The 23,193-nt window shown below is 35.1% G+C and overlaps 3 protein-coding genes across 3 annotated transcripts; 2 read left to right on the plus strand and 1 right to left on the minus strand.

Moving 5' to 3' along the window:
- The first annotated feature begins 44 nt into the window (after positions 1-44).
- On the plus strand, positions 45-7,911 carry LOC110635377 (calmodulin-binding transcription activator 4). Its single transcript, XM_058128868.1, is given in 14 exon segments — positions 45-500; positions 600-725; positions 822-937; positions 1,595-1,683; positions 1,945-1,990; positions 2,395-2,887; positions 3,144-3,259; positions 3,537-3,624; positions 3,720-3,943; positions 4,730-5,409; positions 6,071-6,653; positions 6,868-7,161; positions 7,496-7,556; positions 7,559-7,911. Coding segments are annotated over 14 exon segments (2,973 nt in total). The 5' UTR covers positions 45-487; the 3' UTR covers positions 7,603-7,911.
- Positions 7,912-8,425: 514 nt separating this feature from the next.
- Positions 8,426-9,784, plus strand: LOC110635378 (uncharacterized). The gene is given in 3 exon segments (XM_021784682.2): positions 8,426-8,722; positions 9,195-9,330; positions 9,332-9,784. Coding segments are annotated over 3 exon segments (576 nt in total). The 5' UTR covers positions 8,426-8,578; the 3' UTR covers positions 9,628-9,784.
- A 1,717-nt stretch (positions 9,785-11,501) lies between these two features.
- On the minus strand, positions 11,502-13,377 carry LOC110635388 (nuclear transport factor 2B). Its single transcript, XM_021784694.2, has 2 exons — positions 12,933-13,377; positions 11,502-11,814 (listed from the first exon to the last, which is right to left on the minus strand). Exons 1-2 carry the CDS (start codon positions 13,227-13,229, stop codon positions 11,740-11,742), a joined length of 372 nt encoding a protein of 123 aa, XP_021640386.1. The 5' UTR covers positions 13,230-13,377; the 3' UTR covers positions 11,502-11,739.
- Positions 13,378-23,193: the final 9,816 nt, after the last annotated feature.

Genomic DNA, 23,193 nt, shown 5'->3' on the forward strand with positions numbered 1-23,193 from the left:
AGACCAACAGCTTGCTGCCACCCCACCACTTCTAAAGTACTTCCCTTGTACGTGCAAGCAGCAGGTTAAAACCCTGCTGCTTCTCAGTTTCTGGTTTCCACAAACCCACCTGGAGCCATCGTCTTCTTCTTCGTTCTGTGACTCTGTCGGGTTAAGACGTTCAAATCGTACGGCCAAAGTCGAATCAAAATAAATAGATTCTCTCTCTTTGTGTATATAATCTTTTTTTGAGTTTCAACCGGTTAAACTCCGACCCAGTACAGGATTGTCTCTCGTCTCGGAATTATGCTTCTTTACGGCCATGACCTCGACGGTTTCCACATGTAGCGGCTTAGCTTTGTTTCGTGCTTTATCGTAGATTTTGCCGATACTTGAACTGAAGGATGAGCGTCTCCGGTTCGCCTATGAGCTCCAGGTGAGCTCTAGTGAAGTGAAGTGAATTGATTTCTCTGCAATCCGTACGGTGCTATCATTTTGGGAATCCGATATGTCAAAATCAGGTGAGGACCTGAATTAAGCATGGAAGGAAAGGTTTTTAGTCTATATTAGATGATTTGGTGTTTTCGATTACTATATAGCTGCTTTCTGTGCGTTTTCAGGGTATGATATTAATGTTCTGTTTCAAGAAGCTCAAACGCGATGGCTGAAACCTGCAGAAGTGCTCTATATATTGCAAAACCATGACAAGTACCAGTTTACCCAGGAGCCACCTCAAAAGCCAACTAGTAACCTTTGTTTTTATTTTTTAATATTATATAGAATTGACACAATTCATTTGATGGTTTTTCTATGTTAGACTGACTTTTTTTTTTCCTCAACAGGTGGATCATTGTTTCTTTTCAACAAGAGGGTCCTTCGGTTCTTTCGCAAAGATGGTCATGATTGGCGTAAAAAGAAGGATGGAAGAACTGTTGGGGAAGCACATGAGCGACTTAAGGTTTGTTATTGATGCCAATGTGGCATTCGCCTTTCTCAAATTAGAAGCCAGCTAGTTGTTGCATTTGTCTGTTCGTTCCCTGTTGGCACATTTAGTTCCATTTTGTAGATTCCTTCAGTTTTGGTAAATCACTTCTTCATTCACCATTTTTGTAGTATTTTGCACAGAGTTGCCTTATTTTCTAAACTTTTACATATAGTTTTTTATTTAAAAGCCGCAGCTGCATGTCTATTGTGCCATTCTCAATTTCCTGTGCATTCAGATTTCTTGCATATTAGTGTGTGGAGGATCACTTTTTATGTTGGTTTTTATATCAAAGCATTTTATCCACAACCACATGCATAATGCTCCTGTTCCCTGTCTTGCAGCTATCTGCATCATTGAAGCTTGGTGATGCAAAATGTAATAAATAGTTTAGAAAAATAAAAATAGAAAACAACCAAAGATACTATGTATTGCATGGTTAGATGGAAAATTATCTGACTTAGCTTGAAATTAATAAGTTAATTTTTGTTGCAATGGTGTCCTACAAAAAGAAATGGTACTGTTTGATAGGTTTAATGGCTTTTTATGTGAAAAGTATTTTGTTTCATGCATTTAGTGTACATCTTGGGGTTGATGGAGTTCTATGTATTGACTTTTTGTTTGCATGAGTAGGTTGGAAATGTTGAGGCTTTAAATTGTTATTATGCACATGGAGAACAAAACTCAAATTTTCAGAGACGTAGCTACTGGATGCTGGATCCGTGAGTATACATATCTTCATTGGTGACACTTATTTTTCAACACCTTAAGTTTCCTCATATGCTATGATTTTAGAGAATTTCTTATTTAGTTGATGAAATTTGGAGGAGATGGAAATGTAAATGTTATGCAGACAAAGGGGGGAAAAGTCTATCTTAAACTATCCACCCAACACTCCATTATAATATATCTTACTGATAAACAAGATAAATTGATGATAATGTCAAGGGCTGTATTTACTTACATTTTACTTATCTTGGCAGGGCATACGAGCATATTGTTCTTGTTCATTATAGAGAGATTGGCGAGGTATGTTTTTAGAACCAGAAATTGTAAATGCAATAACTCATAGTACTTTTTGACCTTTGTATATGTACAACAACTGCAGCGATAGCGTATGAAGCCAGGACATGTTGACTTTACTGCAAAATCTGTTGAACTCTGATCTATATCCATCCACAAAACTTTGGGGATTTGTATCTACCTCCACCTGCAGATGAATTCCCCACAACCTAGTTTCCTTTTTTTTTTTTTTTGGTGGGACTGGGGACATCATTCACTTCTACTTTGTTTGCTTTTATATGATACCTTTCTTTTGCTATCAAAAAAATTTGTATATATATATATATCAACATTTGAAATAACAACTAATTCTGCACAGATTGAGTTTCAAATATTATAATGTGCACACATGGTTACATTTATGTCTGCAGGGAAAGTCCACTCCTGGATCTGCTGCACAGTCATCACCACAGTTCTCTTCTGCTTTCAGCCCAAGGTCAACATCACGTACAACTCAGAATCGAGATTCTACCTCTGCAGTTAGTGATTTATGTGACCCACGTCAGACTTCATCCAGTCCAAGTTCTGTAGAAGTCAGTTCAGAGATAGGCACCAAGGACAATGGATTAGAGACTACAACAGGGTATACTAGTTCTGCAAAGGATGAGGTTAGTCGATTTTTGAGAAGTCTGGAGGAGCAGTTGAGTCTGAATGAGGACAGCATCGAAGAAGTTGATCCGTTATACAGTGAGCAAGGAACCAAAAATGATTCAGAACTTTTGGAATTTGAAAAACAGATCTCCAAGAAGGATCACTATGAAAATTTGCTGCATGGATCCGAATATATTGTGAATAAGCAATGTTATGCTGAACCTCCTGGGTTTCAAATGCAGATCAACAATCTTGTTCACCTTCAGTATGCAGGTTTGTTGTTATGACATATATATGAATTGAACTAGTTTAATGGGTCTTGATCAGTTCTGCTAGTTGCTTAATGGCTTGTTATGTTATTATACACTTTTCTCATATCTTGTTTAAATTGAAAAGGGAAACAATTTCAAATGAGCATCATACTTACATATCTTTCGCTCATTTATGTCCCTATTAGTTATTTTCTTTGTTCGTACATAAATAAAATAAAATGGGGAAGCAAGGAGTTGCTAACGACTTTTTTTTGTAGGTGATAGTGGCAAATACCATCAATCTGTACAGGAGCATGCAGATGGGAGTAAAGAATCCATGTCCTGGAATGAAGTGTTAGAGCCCTGTAGAGTGTTATCTTCTGTGGAGTACCAGGTGAAATATTCAGAAAGTATTCACATTTATGATACTTATATCATGTTTGTGATATTCCTTGCAGCATGCAGTCATTTCATAACTTAAATTCACATCTTCAACATCAGGTGTCTGTTCACTCTGTGACTCTTGTGTGTGTGTGAGTGCGTGTGTACATGCCCGCACGCACTTGGATGACGCTATATAAATCATATTGATCCATGTAAATTAATTCAGAATTCTGAGAGCCAATTTCGGTAATTCTTTCATGATGGTGATCTAGTAATACTTGCAACAGGAAAAGCCACAGCCTTCTTTGAGGGAACCAGCTGAAGAGCATGAGTACTCTCGTTGGCTAAATTTCAATGGAGCTAAAGTCAGAAATTGTATGATTTCTTCTTTTCTTTTTGATAATTGACATGGTAACTTTCAGCATCTTGTGAACTCCTAATAAGCTTTGACAATCCTTTCATATTGCCAGCTTCTGTATTGCTGCCTCAAGAAGTTCAAAATGTTGAAATTCCTGCGTACTCTCCTGTCTTGGTAACTCATGAAACCAATCCTGACTACCATCCAGTGCTATATGACCAAGGCCAGCTTGAAGTGCCAATTGAAGCAGATTCAAGTTTGACCATTGCACAACAGCAAAAATTTACAATCCACGAAATATCCCCAGAATGGGGTTTTACCTCTGAGGCTACTAAGGTGTGCTTCATCAAATTCCATATCTTTCTTTCGTCTTACAGAGTTTCACTCTTCATTTAATGAGAAAATCGTAATATTCCAATAATGGATCTATTCTGTGGTTTAAAGACTCCACTAATTCATTGTTTAAGCACTTATTGAAACAGGCTTCTTTTGGTGTGGCTTAATAGCATTCCCACCCACTATTCTGTTTGTAGTGCCTTGATACTGGTGTAAATTAGAAATGGCAGAATAGGATATACTGGGGTAATCTTAAATAGTTGACTAGAGCATATTATTTGGCAATCCTCCTGGCAGACAAAATTTGCATCTAAGGCAGGACCTGCACCAGCATATATTGAAGCGCTGTCAATCTCAAGAGATGCTTCCTACTCTGTCTTTATATATATCTCTCTCTTTTGGCTAAGTAGAAGTAACCTGAGCCCTTACTCAGCTGCTCCCTATCCCATGTTTGATCTGGCCAGAGAGTCAAGTCCACCTCATGATGACTAGATATGTTTGAGAATTCAACTTGCAAAGGCGATATTGGCTTCATCTGTGACCCAGATAGCATTTTCTGCCTTTCTTTAGTTTAATTATGTTTGCTCTGCTTAATAAGTTGCATTGTAAAATTCTTGTAAATAAACCTGCTTGGTGCACTGGCCTCTGGATTTTATTTCTTAGATAACGGTGCATAACACTTACCATCTGAATTTTCTTAAAATAATATTCTGATGCATCTTTTGTTGTGTTGATTTTCCCATTAGAAGAATTTTGCAAATTTTGAAGCCTATATTCTTGATGCAGGTAATTGTTGTTGGATCTTTTCTATGTAACCCATCAGAATGTGCATGGACTTGCATGTTTGGTGATACTGAGGTTCCCATTGAAATCATTCAAGAAGGTGTTCTCCGCTGTGAAGCTCCTCCCCATCTTCCAGGAAAGGTCACTTTCTGTATTACTTCTGGCAATCGGGAGTCTTGCAGTGAGGTCAGAGAATTTGAGTATCGAACTGAGAGTAGCTGTCCTCATTGCAGCTTATCCCAAATGGAAGTTGCTAAGAGTCCAGAAGAGTTGTTGTTACTTGTCAGATTTGTGCAGATGCTTCTGTCTGATTCCTTTTTGCAAAAAGAAGACAGCATAGAAACAGGAACTCAACTACTGAGAAAATTAAAAACTGATAATGATTCATGGGGTACTATCATTGAGACTCTCTTAGTTGGTAATGGAACTTCGACCGGCACTGTTGATTGGCTTCTGCAACAGCTTCTAAAAGACAAATTGCAGCAGTGGCTTTCTTCCAAGTCCCAGGAAAGACAAGATCAACCTAGTTGTACCTTGTCCAAGAAAGAGCAGGGGATCATACACATGGTTGCTGGGTTGGGCTATGAGTGGGCCTTGAGCCCAATTCTCAGTCAGGGAGTCAATGTAAATTTCCGAGACATTAATGGATGGACTGCTCTTCATTGGGCTGCTCGTTTTGGAAGGTAACTAAAAATCTAGTGTATTTCCATAAATTTTCAATTTCTTATTTTTGGTTGTAGTGTGTTAATGCTGTAATAGAAGAAGAGGGTTACATGTCTCAAGGCAGGGTGAAACCAACTATGCTCTTAAGTTTTGGTACTGCTCAAGTGGTTGTGCATAATTAGCTTTTATGTGTGTACATGAGAGAGAGAGAGAGAGAGAGAGAGAGAGAGAGAGAGAGAGAGTAAACCAAAGAAATTCTCTGCACACTTTCAAGATAACGCATGAACTGGAACAAAAAATGGTTATGATCAGTGGGTAAATTATGACTATGAACTTGAGAAATACCCAGATCTTTAAGAATCAAAGTTTATCTTTGTAATTGCTCTGGGACAAAAATAATTTGTCTTCCCTCTTTAAAATAGTTTGTCTTCCCTCTTTATGGGTTTCTACTTTAGGGGGTTTTAAAGAAGTGTCTTTAGCTGGTATTCAAAGAGATTGGAGGGTGTTAAATCATTAGTTTTCTCTTCTTCTTTTTTTTTTTTTGGTTTTTGGTTTATTTTCTGGTTTCCTTGAGAGGGGTAGTTATCTTATCCTTGGACTTTGAATTAGCTAAATCTCATGCAAGATTTTTTTAGTGTATAACAACCGGTTTTTTTGAGTGGTGTACATTGTTATGCACAGGGAAAAAATGGTTGCAGCCCTTTTAGCTTCTGGTGCATCAGCTGGGGCTGTGACAGATCCAACTTCACAAGATCCAGTTGGCAAAACTCCAGCATCCATTGCGGCCAACTGTGGGCATAAGGGGCTTGCAGGTTATCTTTCAGAGGTGGCACTAACAAGCCATCTTTCATCCCTTACACTAGAAGAGAGTGAGCTTTCTAAAGGATATGCTGAGGTTGATGCTGAGATAACTGTAGATAGCATCTCAAAGGGGAGTTTTGCTGCCAATGAAGACCAGGTTTCACTTAAAGATGCCTTGGCTGCAGTCCGAAATGCAGCTCAAGCTGCTGCACGAATACAAGCTGCCTTCAGGGCACATTCTTTCAGGAAGCGACAACAGAGAGAAGCTGCTGTGTCTACTAATAATGTAGATGACTATGGTGTCAATTCCGGTGATATTCCAGGGCTTTCAGCTATGTCAAAGCTGTTCTTTCACAATGCACGTGATTACAATTCAGCTGCTTTATCCATTCAGAAGAAATATAGAGGGTGGAAAGGTCGCAAGGATTTTCTAGCGTTTCGACAGAAAGTTGTGAAGATACAGGTACTTTGTCTTTTTCTTTTTTCCTTTGAAACTGTCTTCTTTCTATGTACTTGTAAAAATATCAAAATGTGTTGAAATTGGGATTTGCTTCATGCTTCACTATTTATGCATGTACACACAGCACATTCATGTATCATCTTGCACAAATGGAATGAATAACGTATTCTTTTGAGGGATGGAGTACATTGGATTAGACACTTATCTTTTTGGGCAGGCTCATGTGAGGGGTTATCAAGTTAGGAAGCACTACAAGGTTTTCTGTTGGGCTGTTGGAATTCTAGAGAAGGCTGTGCTGCGTTGGAGACGTAAAGGGGTTGGTTTGCGAGGTTTCCGGAATGAGGCAGAGCCTATTGATGAAAGTGAAGATGAAGATATTCTCAAGGTGTTCCGCAAACAAAAAGTTGATGCAGCTATTGAGGAGGCTGTCTCACGCGTGCTGTCAATGGTTGATTCTCTAGAGGCACGTAAACAATATCGTCGGATGCTTGAACGTTATCACCAAGCCAAAGTAAGTAGATCACAAATTTTCATTGACATGAAATTTGAGAAATGTACTGTGATCTAACTGGTTAATGTGTTGTCTAAGCCTCTTGTCTCTTGAGCATCAGTTGATTCTGCAGTTTATGGAACTAACAAGAAGCAGTGCATTAAATTACCTTTTAGTTTTTACACTTGTTATCTGCTAAAGACCAAGCGGCTCAAAGAAGTCACATCAATTAGCACAGGATAGAATCTGGATCACTAAATGATTATTTAAAGCAATAATGTTTATCTTCTTTAGATTATGAGCATCAGTTTTGGAAGGTCAATCTCAGTAATGTGTTATTCAACTATTCTTTCAGGCTGAACTAGTCGAGGCAAGTGAAGGAGCAGCAACTTCTCTGGCTGACATGGAAAATGAAGATATTTACCATTTCCAGTAGGAGCAGCTTCTAACAAGCTAACTTAAGTTTTTACCTCCTTGACCAATCTTAAATTGCCTGCTACAGGGTTTCTGGATTGAGTCTCTGTATAATGGCATGCATTCACCTTAGTTGTAAGTGATTAGGAATGATATGCACGTTTTCCCATATCAATGCTGTAATTGCTGCTTGTGATATAAATAGTTTCCTATGAGGTTGGTTTTGGTTTGTATAATCTTTCTGATACTTATGTGTCAGAATGTCATTCGTAAGGTGTAGCTTAATCCATAGCCATTTTGATCATAAAAACAAATGCAAATTAATCTATGAAGCTTTTATGAGGTGTTTTTCACTTATTCAAAGGGTGAAATGTATGCCCTTGTGTTTTGATTTGTAGGAATCTGTTGTCAACTTGCAAGAACGTGCAGTAGAGTCGAGTAAAAATTGTTATTCTTGTGTAAAATGTGAACATTAAATTGAATCAAGTTAATGAACAAATCGAATTAATTTAATTTAAATCAAATTGAGCAAAAAAAATTAAAATATCTTTTTATTTTTATATTTAATATTTATATAAAACATATTAAAATATATGTAAATTTTATTGATTTGATTCTGAGTGTACCATTGTGTCATTTGGTAAAATTAAATAGAGATATTGCAATTCAAGAAAAAAGAAATGGAGATGTTGACTAGTTATCATACTCGTAATGCAATCTAAGATGCCGATAAATTACAATGGGCACAACAGTCCACGTAATCTGAGACCATCCCAAAATGACAATGAAACGGTCGGTGAGTAACAGCTTGTCCACTTCCAAAAAGCAAAATTCAATAGACGACATGACGTTTCAGAAGTTGTACTGTTTTAAGCGATGAGTAGCGTATGAGCCACGTGGCTCACTTTTCCGCTCTCGACATTGATAAGCTGGCCGGTGAGGTTTGAGTTTCTTGTTCTTGATTCTTGAATTATGTATTAGATTCTCCTCATTACCTAAGACAGAAAGATCGCAAAAATTAGCTATGGAATCAACTCAAAAACTGGAGCTCATTGATCAGGCGATCCAGCAGCTCTTAGCAGACAAGATCAACAAAGAATCCTTTGCTGATACTCTCCAAGAAGATCGTGATACTCATAAGATTCTTCTCTCTAGATTACTTTCTAAGGTATTTATTACCTTATCGCTCTTGGGGAATCCATTATCTCTATTATTTGATCTACTTTTAGCTTTTGTCTATTTTATAAATTAAATTTATAACTGGTATTAGAAAAAAAAAAATTAGAAAAGCCCGTGTGTTTTAGATTGATGAGGAACTACACGAGTTCAACTTTTTTTTTTTTTTTTTTTGATAAGCCGAGTTCTTTAACTGTTACTTCCTCTTGGGAGTTGGGTTTGCGTTAAAGACCTTACTATTGACTGCAGCTTCCGATCAGATTACCCTAATTGATGAAAGCTTGGTCTTAATAGATGCATTAGAGGCATATGCACATTTTATTAGTGCATATTCTTAATCATATCCATTAGATTTACATTTTAATTAGTTAAACAAGGAAGCTACTGCTAATTATCCAAGATTAATTGTTTCTTAGATTGAGGCTCCAGCTTAAGTTTCTTAGATTTGTTTCTTCTGTTAACAGTTGGATTCATTGAAAAGTGGAAGCAAAGTAGAGCAATCTGAAGCATCAGCTGAACAGGAGGATCCTTCAGTTGTTGAAGACGAGTTGAAAAATGAGAAAGCCAGCCAAGTGGATAATTGCAGCACTCAAATTGGTGAAGGAGCTTAGAAAGGTAAGGAAGCAGAATTTTCTGACCCATTGCCTTCTTTCAGGCATGATTGTCCTCACTGTAGCTTGGCAATTATCTGAGGTTTCTCTCATTTTGAAAATTAAAGATGGGCTGAATCACCCATTTAAATCCTTGGGAAGTATGATTACAGGAATGCTAAAAGCCCCTGGATCAAATGCACAAGATGCAGAAAAACAACAGCACACAGAACCATCTTCTTCCATTCCTCTCCAAATGCCAGAGCTTCCACACGTGGACTTGGGCTTAAATGGTAAAGAAGAATGAGAAGGTTTTTATTGTATTCTAAAATAAAACAAGGGAGGAAACTTGCCCTTTGCTGGAATAATCTGAAATTGTTTAGACGCTATAGAGAATGTCATTGTTGTACCATATTGTAGTCTAAATTTTTTAAAAATAAAATGGAATAGCTTTTTTCAGCTTATTCTCTGCCAGTGTTCCTTCTTTTAGACCCACAAAACTGCCGATGTTGTATTATATGCAATTTGTGTTTTTTATATAACTTTTATTTTAATTTTGATTAATTAGATATAATTATAATTAATTAAATCCAAAAACCCCAAGAGAGAATACAACACTCATAAAAAAATACGATATATATAAATTAAAAAACCATGTGACCCAAAAGGAGAGGAGTTAGAAATAGACCCCATGCAGTACGACAGACAATGGCTGATGTATGATACTTCTCTTCTGAAACTCTAAGAAGGCTGCAACACTTGATTTCCAATATCTTGTCTTGGTTATATTTATTTGACAACAACCAAATTACATCTCGTTAGGAGGCATAAGCACAGTATTCTTATTCATAACGTTTGCCTAGCTTTCATTGCACTAGCAAATTCAGTGATTTAGTTGCCAGTTGCCGTTTACTCGCCAGATAGTTTCTTCAATTTGACAGATATCAAGCTCAAGAATCATACTTAATTTAGGCAAAAGTTAGAATTATTGGAAGGATCCCTTCAATCGGTGAGGCAGAACTCAAAAATGGGAATGGTCGGGTGCATGGTATTAATACAAAAAAGATAGTGGAGGAGCTTAGAAAGGCAAAGACTAGAGAGGCAAAACATAGAATCGATTTAAATCCTTCCTAGTCTATCTTTTCTGCACTAGGATAACCTGCAAGTCATCAACCTAAAACTAGGATGGAATATGTGCCCTTTCCTAGAATAATCTGCAAGTCATCAACTATTCAATAAATAGTGTCATTGTGGCATAGTCTGTTGACATTTTTGAAAAAAATTGAAATGCTATGCATGGCTTCTTGTCAAGTTGAACTATGATAATAGCAGAATGCTTCCTATCAGCCATTGCAAGTTGCAAGATGATACACAACACTTTGTAAACCACAGCTGCATTGGTTTAAATTTTCAATCAAATTCACCCACAGTGTCCTTGCAAAGTTTAACTCAACTCGACTAAGTTTTTATCCTAAAAATTTATTGGGGTCAGCTATATGTATTCTTTTTTTCCACTCTAAACGATTTTGGATTAAATCATTGAAAATGTGTAATGCTAATAGGTCATGTTATACTACCCTCTTCTAAGTCAGTTTAGGTCAACCCCTTCTTTTCTTTCTACCCTCTAACCCAATGTGCTCTACTTATCTAACTGAAACCTCCGTATATCAACGCTTCACATGACCAAACCACCTCCATATCCCTTCTCTTAACTTATCATCAATAGACACCACTCCTACATTTTCTCTAATACTCTCATTATAGACTTTATCTAGTCTAGTATGGCTACTCATCCACCTTAGCATTTTCGTCTCTGCAACTCTTATCTTAAACACATACGACTCCTTCATTGCCCAACACTCACTACCATATAACATGGTCGGTCGCATGACAGTACGATAAAATTTTCCGTTCAACTTATTGGGATGTCCTCGCAAGGTTCATGGTGACAAAATCAATCATACGTGATGGAGGGATAGGGCACATACTTTAGGATGCCAACTACACTTCCTAACCAACAATGTTTACTAATCATGCGGAGCAAATGCACACACAATCCTAAATATTAACATAGCAAATAATTTATGCAGCTTTTTCATTCCAAATCATTCTGAAATGCTAAATCCAGGAAACTATAAAAATTAAATTAACTAAAAAGTTGTGAAATCTTGACCACTCATCTTTTAACTAGTAATCCAGAAGAGCATCTTTTTACCAATCCAACCAATCACAATAAAGCATCTCTGAATTTTCAAGACAACAAGGCGGCAACATGCAACATTAAACATAAACAAAAAAAAAAAAAAAAAAAAAATCATTGCAGTTTAAATATAAAACGTCTAAAGCCAGACTGAGATAAGCAAAGTTGTTTAACCCTGAACATTTGAACCACAAAGACTTGAGTGGTTGATCTTTGTCTTCATGCATAGTTCAACCGGAAAATGTCATTGAACACGTAAAAGCTCCCCTGTGGTGTTGGCATCAAATGGAACATCTGAGAGCAGAAGCATGACAATGAAATGGTGAGGTAGCAGCAAAAATTAAATGCCATATGCTAAGTACATTTATGATCCTAGAAAAGCCAAGGACAAAAACCAAGCCAAAATCACGAATATACTGCTCATCATTGACAGTATTCTGAACTTCTTTTCATAAATCTGGACAAGAATTTGAATAACAAACTTCTAGAAACACTCATTATGCATGTGCTTATGACTAAAACTAGCAAAAATATATAAGCTCAGCTATATTTAACACCCATAATTGCCTAGTTAAAGATATGTCATTAGGATTTGAGAAAAAATTAATAACACAACCCATCCGAGGCTTAGATGCATGAAAACTAGACTAATTTTCATTAAATGATAATATATCAAAGCATTGATCATGCAAAAACACCATTACAGCTCAAAATCTTACAACATAAGAAATTTAATCATTTAAACATGAAGTAATTTTGGCCTAATTTATCAAATCATAGAATCTCACTTTTATAATATTCACATTGTGTAACACCATGGAATGCAATTCGTAACATCCAACTTGGAGTACGTAAACCACCAAACAAGTTCAAGCAACATTTGAGAACAAAAATCCCAGGAAACACAATATGCATCAAACACCATCACATTTTTGACGTTGCCTAAATTTATATCACATATGACTGATGCCAAAAGCTTGGACTTGAGTAAAATGCACACCAGATTGTGAAAAGAATTTATTGCTCCAAAAAATTAATTAAACCCCATAAGCCCACATTAATAGATATATTCGTAATCTTCAACGGCAGAACTTGATAAAGTGCAATCCAGAATCCAGATCTACTTGACAGAACAGAAAAATCGAACTATGGAGAAAAAATCGGGAAAAAGAACTAAACAAACCAAATCCACAATAAACTCATTCACATTGAAGTTCAAGGAGATCCAGATTTCCACATCCAAATACCTCCACAGGCAACCATAAACAATCAATCACAAATCTAAGATCGATCACCAAAAGATCAATCCAACACAAACTTCGAATCTCAAAAACCCCAAAAAAACTCAATCGGTATCAAATATTTTTTTTTAAAAAAATCTAATCCATACATGCATTAATTCATATCTGTACCTGGCTGAACTTGAGAGCATGTTGTTCGCCGGTGAGCTGGAGGTTGCCGGAGACAAAGACGAGCATGCCACCGGCGGGGCCCGAGGGCTGACAATCGACGGTGGTGATGCTGTGCTGGCACTGCTGGAAGGGAAGGCTAGTAAGCTTAGCGACGATGTTTTGGGCGCCCTGGATCTTCTGCCCCTCGAAGGTGAGCATCGATCCGTCTTGGTAGAGATTGGCCAAACCCGCCCGATTCGCATCGAAAGTGGTGTAGTAGTGCTCGACAAACGCCTTGGCCACCGCGTCTGGATCCATGTAGGACTTAGAATTCTGATTATTTGCTCTGTATCTGTTTATCTCTTTTTCTTGGCCGCTCTTAGTTGTTTCGCCGCTTGCAAGTGACGCTAGTTAGCGTCGAGAGAAAGTGAGAAGTGGCGAGAAGAAGGACGAGGAAGAGAGAGGGTTTTCGTATTTATATTGAAATTACAATGGCTCCATATTTTTATTATACTTTTAACATATTAATTAAATTTTACACAATTATTTGTTAAAATAATTTCCGAAAATTTTGGTCCAAATTTATATATTTATCATATAATTATATTTTTATAAATATATTAAATATTATTTCAAATATTATATATTAATTATTGTTGAAACAATAATAATAATAATAATGAATGAGTTTACTTTGTTAAGTTTGAATTATTAAATTAATATTTTAATTAATTTTAAATTAATTAACGTAAAATTCACAAATGAAAAGAAATGGAAAAAAATCTGATCGGCTCGAGGGGGAATCCGTTCCCCATAGTACATACCATAAATGGTAACAAGATGGGACGGGATTAGGCCTTCCCGCCGCAGTCTCTACCTTGATTTCCATTAATATATTTTATATTATAATTTAAGTTATATAAAAAAATATTTTTTAAGAAATCATTTAATATTATTTAATTTATTAATTTTTCTTAACTATAACATATAAATTATAATAGAAGTATTTTATAATAATATAAAAAAATATATTATTATAAAATTAAAAAAATAAAATAGAAAAACTGCTTCCACTGAGTTTTTTTTTTTTACACATTTCTTTTAAAAACTTAATAAATAAGTTTTATTTTAATAGTATTAAAATTATTTTTTAAGACTTTAAAGTAATAAATTTAAATACTAATTAAAACTAATTGTAAAAATTATAAAATTCAAATTTAATTTAATTTTTTAATATTTTAATTCAATTTTGATTAATATTTATAAAACGCTTCAACAACTAAATTTCCAACTCTCGTACGGAGCAACAACTTTTATTAATAACTTTTATTAATAGAAAAATTTTTATTTAAATTAATTTATTATGAATTCAATACATAAATATATAAAATTTATATATTTAATATATTTTATATTTTGAGTTTAAATCCAGACAATAAAAATCTACAGTTAAAAAAATGGTGGATGACAACCTGTACCTTTATGCAATGGAAGGGCATATGATCTCACCAATAACAGTAGCATGAGGTCAAAATGTTCTAATCAGAGAAGAATTGTTGACCCCGTGTAGCTCAAAATGAGCATTGATTTTGATGATAACAAAACTCAAAGAGAATCTATCTAACCTAACCTTGAAGTGATGTGTAGATTCTTTGTCTTATGCATAAAGAACCTTTGAAGTTGTATCTAAGGAGAAAGGATACTCAAAGGTATTTCAAGACAAATCCAAAATGAGAAAAAGGCTATGGAAGCCAAGACTCAAAGAAAAGGTATGAAGAGTATAGTGTTAGAGTCTTAGGCCTTTTTGTGAAAAAGAATATATGAGAATTTAGTCATATGGAGCTCAAAAATAAAAATTTATTTTCTGATTACTTTTTCTCATCATGACCTTGAACACAACCATTGAAACATTTTTCAAAGGTCTAAATCATTTTAAATTGCAAGTTGAGAAATGCATTGTTGACTTAGTTTCCTAAGCGGTTTGCTAAAATTTTCGGTTTGCTAATATGTTTGCTAAAAACATTAGTTTGCTAACAGGTTCTTTGATCGCTCCTAAAATTTTATTAGTTTGCTAACTGTCCAGAGCTGCTCAACTTCGCACAAAAGGACAAAATAACGGTCATTTTGTCTTGGGCAGTGTGTATAACGTTCCAAAAGGGTTTCAAACGGTCTAAAATAATTTGGGACTATATATACACCTTCTCTACTTCATTTACAATTTGATGAAAGCTAACAATTGAACTCCAACATTGATTTTTCATTTATTGCTTTCATTCAAGAGCTTTAAAGATTTTGAGCTTCCATTGGCAAATCAACTCATCTCTTCTTTACAGTTTGATTTGTATTGAGTAAGAGTGAGTGTTGAAATATTAAATTGCATTCAAGAGAGGTTGTACAAGCACCTATTGAAGCTTGGGAGAGTTAGTGCTTGTGATTGCACTTGAGAAGGTTTCAAGCTACCTTGGTGTAAAAGCTTGGTGTGGAGATATTGTAAAGGGCTTTTGGTCTCTTGCCTTCAAAAGAGCAAATAGTGGAGACAAGACTCAAAGAGGGTTCTTTGAGAGAGTGGATGTAGGCTAGTTAAGCCGAACCACTATAAAAATCATTGTGTTTGATCTCTCTAACCTTTACCTCCTTAATTTTGTGCAATTTAAATTTTTCTTGCTATACATGATATTGAATGTTGTTTGAATAAGATTGAGTTGATATATTTGAGGACATATTAAGTGACTTGAGAAATCAATTGTATATTGTATGGTGCATGCCTTGTTAGATATTGCCATATACATTGATTGAGAGTTAAATTGCAACTTAGGAACACATTGTTGAAGCTCATATTATTTTCATTACATATAGAGAAACACTTAGTTGAACATAGCCACAATTTTTCATTAGGCTACAAGCAAGGGCCGAAAAATTGTTAAAGTCCAATTCACCCCCCTCTTGGACTATATTTGGGACAACAAATTGGTATCAGAGCCTGACTCTCTTGCTTAGGGTATTACAACCTTAGAGTGATCCATAATGGCTAGTTCATCTAGTAATACTGCCGGTATACCTGCACCTTTAGTTGAAGGCTACTCAATCACTAGACCACCACTTTTCAATGGCACTAATTATTCATTTTGGAAAGTAAGAATGAGAAATTTCATACAATCTGTAGATATTGATGCATGGAGAATTATTAAAAATGGTCCACATGTTCCTCAAAAGAATGGTACTGGAACTACAAAAGTTCCAAAACATGAAGATGAATATGATGACAATGATTGGAAGAAAATCTCTATAAATGCTAAAGCTATTAATATTTTGCATTGCTCACTTGACCTTAATGAATACAATCGTGTTTCAGGATGTCAATCTGCTAAGGAAATTTGGGATAAGTTTGAAGTGACTTATGAAGGAACTGATGTTGTTAAAGAGTCCAAAGCAAACCTTCTGATTCGAGATTATGAGTTGTTTGAAATGAGGCCAGGAGAATCAATTGCAGATATGAGTACAAGGTTTACTGATCTTGTAAATCTTCTCAAAGCACTTGGTAAAAAATTTGAGGAAGCTGAACTTGTGAAGAAAATTCTTAGATCACTTCCAAAGTCTTGGGAAGCAAAGACAACAGTTATCCAAGATACCAAAGATTTCAAAACATTCACCTATGATGAACTCATTGGTTCTCTCATTGCACATGAGATGGTATACAAGAAGGATGAAGTTGAAAATGAGCAAAAGAAGAAGAAAAACATTGCTCTCAAATCAAACAAGGATGAAGATAAGAAGAAAGGAGTTGCATTCAAAGTTGACTCAAGTGACAACTCAAGTGCTTCAAGTGAAGATGATGATGAAATGGCTATGCTTGCAAGAAAATTTAAAAGAGCTTTCAAGAAAGGAGGAAGCAAATACAAGAAATTCTTGAAAAAGCATACTCCCAAGGATAAGTACTTTAAAGATTCAAAAGAAGAAATTGTATGTTATGAGTGTCACAAACCTGGACATATCAAGCCCAAATGTCCATTGCTCAAAAAGAAGAAAGGAAAAGAAGATAGGAGCAAGAAAGCTATGAAAGTAGTATGGAGCAACAGTGAAGAGTCTTCAAATGATGAATCAAGTGACAAAGAGGCTGCTCTTCTTTGTTTGATGGCATGTGAGGAGAAAGTTGAGAGCTCACAAAAAGATGAAGAAAGCGACAATGAGGTAAATTCTTATGAATCTCCTAATGTAGAGGAACTTGAACTTGCATTTGCTAGAGTATATGATGAGTATAGAAATTACAAGAGGAAGTGCACTAAAATGAATTTAGAGATTGAATCATTGAGATCACAAAATATTGCCATGTCCAATGTGTATAAAGAAAATGAATTTTACAAGGGACAAATTGCCATGTTTAAAGAACTAGATTTAGAGTTGAAAATCTCAAAAGATACTTGTGAAATGCTCATTGAGAAAAATAAAGTTCTTGAAACTAAAGTAGAGTCTTTGACAAATGATTTGGCTAAATTTACAAAAGGAAAAGAAACTCTAGATGTACTCCTTGGAAACCAAAGAATTTCAAATGAGAAATATGGAATTGGTTTTGATGGTTTCATGAACTATGACAAGTACAAGAATCATTTCATTAAAGCATCTACATCCTCCTTGCCTAATGTTACATGTTATTATTGCAATAAAAGAGGTCATATGATTAGTTCTTGTGCATTTAGAAAAGGTCGTCTTAAGGTAAAGAAGGTATGGGTACCGAAGGGAACCTTACCTAAGGTCACTAACCCCCAAGGACCCAAAGTTGCTTGGGTACCTAAAGTTCAATGATTAAATTTCAGGTTTGTTTCAAAGGGATGAAGGGAAGTGAAAAATGGTACATAGATAGTGGTTGTTCAAAGCACATGGTAGTGAAAAGGACAAGTTTTCAAAAATCACAATGAAAGATGGAGGATATGTAAAATTTGGAGATAAAGGTAAAGTAAAAATAATTGGAAATGGCACAATTGGAACCAAACCTTGTATTGAAGATGTTTCACTTGTTGAAGGTTTGAAATACAACTTGCTAAGTGTAAGCCAACTCTGTGATAAAGGTTTTGAGGTAAAGTTTACTTCTTCTCTATGTACAATCAATAACTTAGATAATGATACATTGTTCATTGCCAATAGATCCAATAATGTTTACTTGCTTGACATGAATAATTTTGAAACTAATCATGGTACATGTCTAGTATCTCTTGATAACTCTAGTTATTTGTGGCATAGAAGACTGGGTCATGCAAGCATGCATACACTCTCAAAACTGTCTAAGAAAGAACTTGTTAATGGTCTTCCTAAGATTAAGTATGAAAATGAATTTCAATGTAGAGCATGTGCACTAGGAAAGCATACTAGAGCATCTTTTAAGTCTAAGAATATTGTGTCTACTACTAGGCCATTAGAATTGCTTCATCTTGATTTATTTGGACCCGTAACTCCTACTAGTCTTGGTGGAAAGTCATATGCTTTAGTTATTGTTGATGACTATTCAAGATATACATGGACATTTTTCCTTGCTCATAAAGATGAAACTTTTGAAAAATTCATTTCATTTAGTAAAATGGTTCAAAATGAAAAAGGCTTTTGCATATCATCTATTAGAAGCGATCATGGAACTGAATTTGAAAATCATTTATTTGAGAAATATTGTGATAAACATGGAATCAATCATAATTTTTCAGTTCCTAGGACACCACAACAAAATGGGGTAGTAGAAAGGAAAAATAGGACTTTGCAAGAAATGACTAGAACTATGTTGAGTGAAAATAACTTGCCAAAGTACTTTTGGGCTGAAGCTGTTAATACATCTTGCTATGTGTTGAATAGAGTTTTGATAAGACCAATTTTGAAAAAGACCCCCTATGAGCTTTGGAAAGGAAGAAAACCAAATATCTCATATTTCAAAGCATTTGGTTGTAAGTGCTATATTTTAAATAACAAGAAGGATAATTTAAAGAAATTTGATGCTAAATCCGATGAAGGAATCTTTCTTGGGTATTCAACAAAGAGTAAAGCCTATAGAGTGTTCAATAGAAAGACTTTGGTTATTGAGGAAACTATTCATGTATTGTTTGATGAGGCTAACCCTTCTATTAGAAAGAAAAATGCTTGTGATGATAATGATGAACAGGTTTTTGAAAAAGAAAATATAATATCAAGTCAAGAAATGGAACAAGTTGATGACAAAGATGAGGAAACTCAAGGAGAAACTACAATAGATGTCCATGATGCCAATGAAGATCAAATTAATGAAGAAATGCCAAATTTGGAAGATTTACAAGTAAATGAGCCCCAACATGAAGATTTACCTAAAGATTGGAGATTCCATAGAAACCATCCTCAAGAAGACATTATTGATGATCCATCTCAGAGGATGATGACTAGAGCACAATTGAGAAGATATTTTGGTAATGTTGCTTTTGTTTCACAAATTGAACCTAAATGTTTTGAAGATGCTCAAAATGATGAAAGTTGGATTCTTGCTATGCAAGAAGAACTAAATCAATTTGAGAGAAATAAAGTTTGGAATTTAGTGCCTAGACCAAAAGATCATTCAATTATTGGTACTAAATGGGTCTTTAGAAACAAAATGGATGAAAAAGGCAATGTTGTTAGGAACAAAGCTAGACTAGTGGCTCAAGGCTACAATCAAGAGGAAGGTATTGATTTTGATGAAACCTTTGCTCCGGTTGCTAGAATTGAAGCTATTAGAATGTTGTGTGCCTTTGCATGTTTCAAAGATTTTATGCTTTATCAAATGGATGTCAAGAGTGCATTTTTAAATGGTTATATTGATGAGGAAGTGTATGTTGCACAACCTCCAGGTTTTGAAAATCATGAACATCCAAATCATGTTTATAAACTTACTAAAGCCTTATATGGTTTAAAGCAAGCTCCTAGAGCATGGTATGAAAGGCTTAGTAAATTCCTTTTACAAAATGATTTTCAAAGAGGCAAAGTGGATACAACACTTTTTGTTAAGAAGCATCATAATGATATGCTCATTGTGCAAATTTATGTTGATGATATAATTTTTGGTGCTACTAACGAATCTCTTTGCAAGAAATTTTCTAAGATTATGCAGAATGAATTTGAAATGAGCATGATGGGTGAGCTCACATTCTTCCTTGGACTTCAAATTAAACAAATGAAAGATGGCATCTTCATAAATCAATCAAAGTACATCAAGGATATGCTAAAGAAATTTAAGATGGAAAATTTGAAGAGCATGGGCACTCCTATGAGTTCAACAATTAAAATGGACGTGATGAAAAAGGTAAAGAAGTAGATACCAAACTTTATAGAGGTATGATTGGCTCTCTTTTGTATCTTATCGCATCTAGGCCATATACACTTTAGTGTTTGTTTGTGTGCAAGATTTCAATCATGTCCAAAAGAATCCCATCTAAGTGCAGTCAAAAGGATTTTTAGATATCTCATAGGCTCACAATCAATTGGTTTATGGTATCCAAAGTGCGAATCATTTAATATTGTTGGCTATAGTGACTCTGATTTTCTTTGGAAGTAGATCGATGAAAAAGTACCTCAGGTACTTGTCAATTTCTTGGTCATGCACTAGTTTCTTGGCACAGTAAGAAACAAACTTCAGTAGCTTTATCTACAGCTGAGGCAGAATATATAGCTGCTGGTAGTTGTGTTGCTCAAATCTTATGGATGAAACAACAATTGGAAGATTTTGGTTTAAAATATAATCTTGTTCCAATTAAGTGTGACAACACAAGTGCCATAAACTTGGTCAAAAATCCAGTCCAACATTCAAGAACTAAACATATTGAGATTAGACATCATTTTATTAGAGATCATGTTCAAAATGGAAATATCAAAATTGAGTTTGTTACCTCTGAAAATCAACTTGCTGACATTTTTACAAAACCTCTTAATGAAGAAACATTTTGCAGAATTAGAAGGGAAATTGGTATGTGTAATGTTTTACATTTTGTTTAATATGTGAGTGATCTGCTGTGATATAGGTTTGCTAAGAAATCTTTAAAGAATATTAGCTAACTTATTTGTGTACTCGTGAAATTAGTTTACTAAGTTGTATGCTAATATTGCGTGACTAAAATTAGTTTGCTATATCGTGTACTGTTCAAATCTCAAACCAAAACGTGATTGTGCTTGAAATTTTCTGCGTGTCTAGCAATGCATTTATCTTTTCACATTTGATATCACATTTTTACTGCTGTGTCAGACATGTAGAAATATATATTTGTGCATATAAAGATAGATAGACTTGTTTGAAATAATAAAAAAAAAAAAAAAAAAAAGGAGAAAACAGGTTCAGAGAAAGTACACTGAAATAAAAAGCGCGGGACTCAAGAGAACTTAAATCCTCTGCCACACGAAACCGTCACCTTCTCTCCTCTGCTTCGGTTCACGACACCTCCAAAATAAACCCATTTTCTTTCCGGCAAAATATATCCAAACCCATCAGACCTCTCGTCTCTCCTTTCCTCTCCACTCTTACATACCGAAAAACTAGTACTCAATTTCACATTTTTTTTTTTTCGTCAATGGCTCATGCTAAATGAAAATCTCCAGTTGCTGCGGCTGCTTCCTCATCCTCATCAGCCTCCGACGATATCCCTGTCGCTGCATTACGAAAGAAATTGAAAGGGAAGAAAAATTTACCTGAATCGAAATTAACAAGTGGGTCTTCCGACCCATCCAAGGCTGTCGAACCCACTGTAACGACGCCAGAAAAGAAAAAGAAGCGGCAAATGCGAAAGAGTGATACCCAACGCAAAAATGGGGCTGCCCAATCTTTGAGCTCAGTGGATAAAGCACTATTAGATTGAAAATTTATCAAATGGGAGTACTTCAATCAGGTAAACTTTCAATTCAAAGAGATTTTTGAGTTTCAAGAATGGATGGCTGTTTGTGAATGTACAAATGCATATTACCCTAGGCTTGTTCAAGAATTTTACAGAACTATGAGAACAGTTGATGATGAGGACAGATTTGAAATGATTTTGAATAACAGTTTATATGATGTATCTGTTGAACTGATAGCTACGGCTTTGAAATTGCCCAATGATGGAAATAAAATTTCCACACATAAGGATGTTGCTAGGATGGCAGGCTTTAATTTGGTTAAGTTTGAAAAAGGTGCTTAGAGCAATTTACTATGGTTATTTGAGTCACTTGGATATGTGTATCATGTGGCACATTGTTAACAAAGTAAAAATGAATTTGGCATATTAGATTTTTAAGAACATGTGCAAAGCTTATGGATTTGGAAAATTGCCTTATGCACATCTCTTGACTGCTGTGTTTAAAGAGCTGAATGTGAATGTCTCTAAGGAAAGCTCTAGGACTGATTTGATGGTGCTTAGAGAAATACATTGCATAATCGATGGGAGAAAGAAAAGGTTTGAAAAGGGTGGTTCCTCCTCTGCTAAAATTGGTTCTGATTCTTGCATATTTAGTTTCCTAGTCTGTTTGCTACTTTTGGTTTTTAGTTTGCTACTGTCTACCTTACTGCGTCTACTTTGGGCTGACCTGCTTCTTTTTGGATTATTTTCTCCTATTTCCTTTTTGATTGATGACAAAAAGGGGGAGAATGGAAATATGTTGATGTGAATATGAAATATGTTGATGTGAATATGTGTTCATACTTACTTGTGTTGATGGAAATATGGAAATATGGAAATGTGTTGATATACTTGTGAAGTGTGAATATGTTTTATAGCATAATTTCAGGGGGAGCTTATGTACAGAAAATGGATTTCTTGGATATTATGTGCATATATTTAGGGGGAGCATTTTCGGTATACTATACTTGGATTTACATACTCACATAAATTCTCACACACTTTTATTTTTGACTGATTGATTCAGTTGAGTTTTGTCATCATCAAAAAGGGGGAGATTGTTGACCCCGTGTAGCTCAAAATGAGCATTGATTTTGATGATAACAAAACTCAAAGAGAATCTATCTAACCTAACCTTGAAGTGATGTGTAGATTCTTTGTCTTATGCATAAAGAACCTTTGAAGTTGTATCTAAGGAGAAAGGATACTCAAAGGTATTTCAAGACAAATCCAAAATGAGAAAAAGGCTATGGAAGCCAAGACTCAAAGAAAAGGTATGAAGAGTATAGTGTTAGAGTCTTAGGCCTTTTTGTGAAAAAGAATATATGAGAATTTAGTCATATGGAGCTCAAAAATAAAAATTTATTTTCTGATTACTTTTTCTCATCATGACCTTGAACACAACCATTGAAACATTTTTCAAAGGTCTAAATCATTTT

The sequence above is a fragment of the Hevea brasiliensis genome, chromosome 10 (genome assembly GCF_030052815.1).
Source record: "Hevea brasiliensis isolate MT/VB/25A 57/8 chromosome 10, ASM3005281v1, whole genome shotgun sequence".
NCBI classification, from domain to species: domain Eukaryota; kingdom Viridiplantae; phylum Streptophyta; class Magnoliopsida; order Malpighiales; family Euphorbiaceae; genus Hevea; species Hevea brasiliensis.

Bases quoted from the DNA above. Each gene is read 5' to 3' on its own strand.
- LOC110635388 (XM_021784694.2), bottom strand. From the start codon at position 13,229: ATGGATCCAGACGCGGTGGCCAAGGCGTTTGTCGAGCACTACTACACC. The intron at 11,815-12,932 runs GTACAGATATGA...TTCTGCTCTCAG, and splicing joins ATGCTCTCAAGTTCAGCCAG to ATGTTCCATTTGATGCCAAC.